The sequence below is a fragment of the Austrofundulus limnaeus genome, unplaced genomic scaffold (assembly GCF_001266775.1).
Source record: "Austrofundulus limnaeus strain Quisiro unplaced genomic scaffold, Austrofundulus_limnaeus-1.0 Scaffold354, whole genome shotgun sequence".
NCBI classification, from domain to species: Eukaryota; Metazoa; Chordata; class Actinopteri; order Cyprinodontiformes; family Rivulidae; genus Austrofundulus; species Austrofundulus limnaeus.
Window position 1 is genome coordinate 4941 of NW_013952756.1, and position 7154 is coordinate 12094.

General features: G+C 39.3%; 1 protein-coding gene across 4 annotated transcripts in view; it reads left to right on the forward strand.

Annotated features, from left to right (window-relative positions):
* Positions 1-7154, forward strand: part of cnih3 (cornichon family AMPA receptor auxiliary protein 3) — a 47995-nt gene that overhangs the window by 2670 nt on the left and 38171 nt on the right. For all 4 annotated transcript variants that reach the window (XR_001311456.1, XM_014023033.1, XM_014023035.1 and 1 more), the window contains exon 2: positions 296-364. Coding sequence is in view for 3 of the 4 variants with exons in the window: in XM_014023033.1 (XP_013878487.1) it covers positions 296-364 (69 nt within the window). In the remaining variant the exon portion in view is untranslated. The remainder of the gene's footprint in view (positions 1-295; positions 365-7154) is intronic.

Below are 7154 nucleotides of genomic sequence, written 5' to 3' on the forward strand. Positions count from 1 at the left end.
TATATATATTATTTCCTAGCCCTAGGTTGGGTTTTATGTCCAAACACTTTACATCACTCAGTATAAGATGTTTGTTGTTTGTGCTTTGGTCTTTTGTTCTTTAGATTCAAACAGTTATTATGATGTAGGACATCACACTTCACAGTGAAGATGAATATTTTTGTGCAAAGCCCTCGGCTGCAATGCATCCTTTAGAAGCAATAATATTACTCTGCAGTAAGAAGTTTAGTTCTTTGCTCTTCCATCATTTTATTGATTTTATCATTCATCACTTTTTTTCTTCCTCTTTTGTCAGATAACAGCCTTTGATGAGCTCCAGGCTGACTTCAAGGTGCCAATCGATCAGGGCAATCCACTCCATGCGGTAGGTTTCCTTTTCTCTCCCTGAACTGATTTATATTAAAAACATTTTTCTTTGTGTCGTGCTTTGTTAGTTTGAAAATAGCACATTGGAAAATACAATAATAAAACAATTATAATAAAGACTTTAGCTGCTTTCCTAAGTTACATTCTTATGTTCTCATTCTGTCTCTGCATTATTTTCCCTTTTAACAACTTTCCTCACAGATATATTAACCCTCTTTGACTGAGCTCATGACAGAACTTTAGGTCAAAACATCTTTTTTCCCAAATAAACATAAATAATGTAGATAAATAAGTAGATGAAACATAGATATGTTTATTTTATTAACTTTTATTTAACCTGGCAAATCCGATTGAGATCACAGATCTATTTAGCAAAGGAGGCCTGGAGACAACTTATTTTATATGTTTCTGGACTGTAGGTTAAACCAGAATACACACAAGCACGAGAAGAACATGCAAACTCTGCACAGAAAAACCCCAGGTCCGAACTGCGGATTGAACACAGGACCTTCTTGATGCCAAGTCCTCAGTGCTAACCACTGAACCACTGTGCTGCATAAAAAATAAATTACAAATAAACAAAAATGAAAATAAAATATAGGTCAAGGTCCACATCGACAACTGGAAAAAAAGTAAACACTACAGGCTGTGTTGTTTTTGTTTTGTCTTTAATTACACATTATTGAAAGCAAATGTTTTTCATTTAAAAAAAGAAGGTATAACTTGTTTGGTTGTATTTTATTATTAACTTCTGCAATGAAAGCAGTGTCTGCATCTGGTTTTTGATTTTGTAGAACTTTTTCTATCATAATGACTCACAGAACCAGATTTCCTTTTGAGGATCAAACCCCAGTCTTAATATAACAGATCCTTAATTTTGGATTTGGGGTCAGGTTTAAGACTAACTTGTGAACTGATTTCAGGTTAGGCTTGTACTGGTAATGGTTGAGCCTAGGGTTGTTATGCTACCGAAATGAATGGAAGTAAATGGAATGAAGTCCTAAAAAGAATAGGAATACAGATGGGTGTGTGTGTGTGTGTGTGTGTGTGTGTTTGTTTGTGAGAATGCATATCTACATAATTTTAAGTTATTAACCATTATGAATTGGGGGGGGGGGTAATAAGCAAAATTAACATTTTTGATCTTCATATCATATTATAATAATGTCATTCCATAATCAAAACCGTACCCATACCACATACCATAAAGTGTTACATGTTTAATAAATCCTTGAAACTCCTGTGGTAGCCATGTGGAGCTGCCTAAATGCTTTCTGGTACAAAGCCTGCATATTTGTACCTAGCTCCTTCATGGAGCTCAGTCTGCAGTCCGTGGCTGCAACAATTAGCTGCACATCTATTGTTGTCTTGTAATACTAACTACTTCTCAGTCCATCCGTCTGTTTTCTTCCTCTTATCTGGGGTCAGGTCTCGGGGGCAGCAGTCTAAGCAGAGAGACCCCGTCTTCCCTCACCCCAGCCACTTGGGCTAGCTCGTCCGGGGGAATCCCAAGGCGTTCCCAGGCCAGCTGAGAAACATAGTAGCTCCAGCTTGTCCTGGGTCTTCCTCTGGGTCTCCTCCCAGTGGGACATGCCTGGAACACCTCACCAGGGAGGCGTCCTGCAGGCATCCTAACCAGATGAACCACCTCAACTGGCTCATCTCGATGTGGAGGAGCAGCGGCTCTACTCTTGAGTCCCTCCCGGATGACTGAGCTTCTCACCCTATCTCTAAGGGAGAGCCCAGACACTCTGCAAAGGAAACTCATTTCTGCCTCTTCTATCCATGATCTCATTCTTTCAGTCACTACCCAAAGCGCGTGATCATAGATGAGGGTAGGAACGTAGACCGATTGGTAAACGCAGAGCTGTGTCTTTTGGCTCAGCTCTCGGAAGACCACGACAAACCAGTACAGTGCCTGAATCACTGCAGACGCAGCACCAATCTGCCTGTCAATCTCCCGCTCCATTCTTCCCTCATTCGCTAACAAGACCCCGAGATACTTAAAGCAGGGGTTCTAAACCTTTTTGACCTCGGGGCACAATTTGTTGAACATAATGAGGCATGAGGCCCAGTCAGACATTACCAATGTATGGATCAAAATTATAATTATTCTAAATATTGGTTTAATTTTATTGTATTTACATCATAACTAAACTATCGTAACAAACATAACTAAATTAAATACACATACAGTTTAAAAGTAAAACTCCTGTCAAATAATAACAAGACATTTTATATTGTAACCTGCCCATAACAATCATTTGAACAAATACAAAGGTCAGTCAACAGACCACTCAGGCTTATCAGCACATATATTCTTTAACATAAACAATAACAAAAATAGACAATGCATAAAATTCAATTGTGAGCATTAAATAAATAAATTAAAAATGTTTAATGTACATGTTTCAACTAAAAAAATTACAAATAAATTTGATAAAGTACAAATGAAAATAAAGCCTTTTTAAACTTTTGCATCCAGAAGCTGCTCTTCATATTAGTGACAAAAATAACAGTAACAACAACTTTTTGACAAGTTTAAAATTCTTTAAAATACATTCAAAATGTTTAAAAATAAACTATAAAAATTAATTTAAAGTGCAAATTAAAATACAGTTGTATCTGCAACTGTATTTGATAATGTTTTGAACTTTTAAAATATTGCATGGTAAAAACAGAAGCTGCACTTCATATTAGTGACAAACTTTGGTGTTTTTTGATGAGTTACTTTCATTTTTGTTTCTACTTTTCATTTGAAATATGTTTCCATTCTCAACAGGTTTCGAAGGTTTTTCTTCTACATATTAAAACAGTTATTGAACAACTGAATGGCGCACTACTGCTACTAGTGGTGAGAAACTGTATTGCACCTTATTAAAAATCTGTCCCGTGGCCCAAAGTTAAAAACTTGTTCTTTTGAGGCCCTCAAGATGGCGCGGGCCACGGCCCATGGGTTAAGAATCTCTGACTTAAAGGGATCCATGATTAGTTGTAACATTAGACTTTATTTGATAAACATTTGATAAGCATTCCGGATAAGTGATGATGCGGATAGGTCATTGGTGTGAGCGAGCTATATCCACCCTGAAGGTTAATCTTGGACAATATCTGACGAATGACTCTTAAATGAAACTAGAGTGCATTGACAGAGAGAAGGCAGAAACAATCAGGCTACAACTGTAAGTGTGGATGCAGCCTCGCACCTATCCATGTTATCATTTACCGAGAATGCTTTGCGTGTAAATAAAACAGCCCATCCATGTAATACAGTATGTTTTTAAACTTTTAGTTTAAAAATATAAAAACTAAACATCCTACAGTATTTTTACAATATTTATTTTGCAGTTAACAAATATGTTTATCAAATAAAGTCTAATGTTACAACTAACCATGGATCTTTTTAAACTCCTCCACTTGGCGCAGGACCTCTTCTCCAACCCGGAGAAGGCACCCTACCCTTTTCCGGCTCAAGACCATAGTCTCATATTTGGAGGCACTGATCCTCATCCCGGCTGCTTCATACCCAGCTGCAAACTTCTCCAATGAGAGCTGGAGATCACGATCTGATGAAGCCAGTAGGACCACATCATTCGCAAAAAGCAGAGATGCAATCCTAAGGTCACCAAAACAGATTTCCTCAACACCTTGACTGCACCTAGAAATTTTGTCCATAAAAGTTATGAACAGAATCAGGGACAAAGGCCAACCTTGGCATAGTCCAACTCTCACTGGAAATGAGTCCAGCTTACTATCGGCAATGCGGATCAAACTTAATTTCAAATAGTTTGAAATTAATATAATTTTTTGTTGTAAATAAGAGCAAATATCATAAGATTTTTTTCCTTCTTTATTAGAAGAAAATCTTAGAGAGATGAACCACCCTGAGAATCTTAGAATCTTTATTATCCCCGAGGGGCAATTTGTTGTACAGCCAATAGACATAAAAAATACCTAAACAAAAACACTCCTACACAAAAATTACAGATGTTTGTTAAGAAAGGTGCTCTATTGGATTGAGATCTGGTGACTGTGGAGGCCATTCATATACAGTGAACTCATTGTCATGTTCAAGAAACTAGTCTGAGATGATTCGTGCTTTATGACATGGAGCGTTATCCTGCTGGAAGTAGCCATCAGAAGATGGTACACTGTGGTCATAAAGGGGTGGACATGGTCAGAAGATGGTACACTGTGGTCATAAAGGGGTGGACATGGTCAGCAACAATACTCAAGTAGGCTGTGGTGCTGACACAATGCTCAATTGGTACTTATGGGCCCAAGGTGTGCCAGGAAAATATCCCCACACCATTGTACCACCACCAGCCTGAATCATTGATACAAGGCAGGATGGATCCATGCTTTCATGTTGTTGATGCCAAATTCTGACCTTACCGTCCAAAGGTTGCAGCAGAAATTCAGACTCATCAGACCAGACAACGTTTTTCTAATCTTCTTTTGTCCAATTTTGTTGAGTCTGTGTGAATTATAGCCTCAGTGTCCTGTTCTTCGCTGACAGGAGTGGCACCTGGTGTGGTCTTCTGTTGCTGTGGCCCATTTGCCTCATGGTTTGAGGTTTTGTGCGTTCAGAAAGGCTTTTCTGCATACCTCAGTTGTAATGAGTGGTTATTTGAGTTACTTTCGAACCAGTCTGGCCATTCTCCTCTGACCTCTGGCATCAACAAGGCATTTGTGTCCACAGAACTGCTGCTCACTGGATATTTTCTCTTTTTTGATCATTCTCTGTAAACCCTAGAAATGGTTGTGCGTGAAAATCCCAGTAGATATGCAATTTCTGAGATACTCAGCCCAGCCAACCCATTCTTACTCCCAAGTCGTCACATATTGATGCTTTTCCAAGGTTCCCTCTGTGTCAGATTTTGTCACGTCGGGTACCCCCCTCATGTCAGTTCTTGACGAGATGGGGCAGAATCCATTTTCATAATTTCAGAAAGTGTAGAAAATGCACAAAAACCACCATCCCAAAGCCTAAATTTACCTTTATTCACTCTAGACATCCTGTCCCTGACACTAGTACCTAAAATTAACCATTAACCCTGATTCCTAAAATTAACCATTTTTGGAAAATGTAGGAAATTCAAATCAACTACATATTCCAAAGCCTAAACTTACCTAATATTCGCCCTAAACATCCTATCCTAGATCCCACTACTTAAAATTAACCATGAAGCGTGATCCCTAATATTAACCACGGACCCCAAGTCAAAGATCCCTATATTTTGCGTCCCAATGCGTCAAACCTAGATGCTGAGGGAACGCGGAAATGCCTGGTGCATCAAAAACTGATGCGACAGGAGTACCCGTCACATCATAATAAGATGCAGAGAGAACCTTGGAAATGCATCAATATGTGACAAGTCGGGAGTGACAATGTGTTAGACCAGCCCATCTGGCACCAACAACCATGCCACGTTCAAAGGCACTCACATCACCTTTCTTCCCCATTCTGATACTCGGTTTGAACTGCAGCAGATCGTCTTGGCCATGTCTACATGCCTAAATGCATTGAGTTGCTACCATGTGATTGGCTCATTCGACATTTGTGTTAATGAGCAGTTGGCCAGATGTACCTAATAAAATGGCCGGTGAGTGTATATTTAGTGTTTCTTTGCAAAACGTGCCGTATTTTTTGGACTATAAGCTGCACCGGACTACAAGCCGCACCCGCCATAATTTAAAAAAAATCCGTGAACATTAACATATAAGCCAGACCAACCCCCCCCCAAAAAAAAAGAACAGTACACCCAAATTTGCCGTCAAAAAAGTGAATTCAACATCAAAACATAAAAAGCAAACCTTTAGGAATTAAATTTCGGAGGAATACAGTTCATTTAACTGACCTTATTTTGGGATTTTTCTTTAACAGTTTCTGGTCCAACAAAATGTCTCATTCATCGTCCTCCGGCGCACTGAAAACATCGAAGTCCTCCTCTTCAGTATCAGAGTTAAACAAGCTGAGAAAAGCTGCGTCACACAGTGGTATCTGTTCAGTGTTGCTTTCTGTGTCGCTGTCCTCTCAGGGTAATGCTGGCTCTGAAGCTGTGGTGGGAAAGCCCTCCCCCTCCAGCATATGTCACTGCATGGGATTCCTTCCCCGGAGAGTGCAATGAGAAAAAAAAAGTCTGCGGCTCTTCACTCGACGTTTATCCACAAACTGGTCCTGGATTAAGCTCCAAAGTTTTTATCAGCCAGATTCCACCATGAAAAATGTCTCCTTTATCCCCTTTTATGAGGTTTTGGCCATTGACTATCTTTAAATCGCTGCTTCCTGGTGCAACAGTCGGCTCTGGAAGCGATCACTTTTTTCTGTTTTCTTTCCCTTTCTTTTTTTTGAATCGAGTGGTTGAAGCAAATGGAGCATAAGAGTCCCATGGTGGCTGAAGAAAAAAATCCATGGATAAGCCGCACCGGTCTATAAGCTGCATGGTTCAATGTTCAGGAAAAAAGTTGCGGCTTATACTCCGAAATATATGGTAGCTTAACATTGACATGTGTATGACAGGATGACTGGGAGAATGAAATGTCTTGTTAGAGTCTTGGTATTCACTCCAGTTCTTCAGAAAATATTCTCTCCTGGTTCAAAGTTGGACCATTTGAGTAAGGTACAAATGTATTTGTGTATTGCTGCCATTTTCCAAAACCATTTTTTATAATATTGCTTCTTTTTTTACAACAAAATACAATGCTCCTACAAAAAATAAAAAAAAAAATTCCCTTCTCACCCTCCGCGGGTGGTCTCTTTCATCCTCTGAACTCGGGTCCTCTAC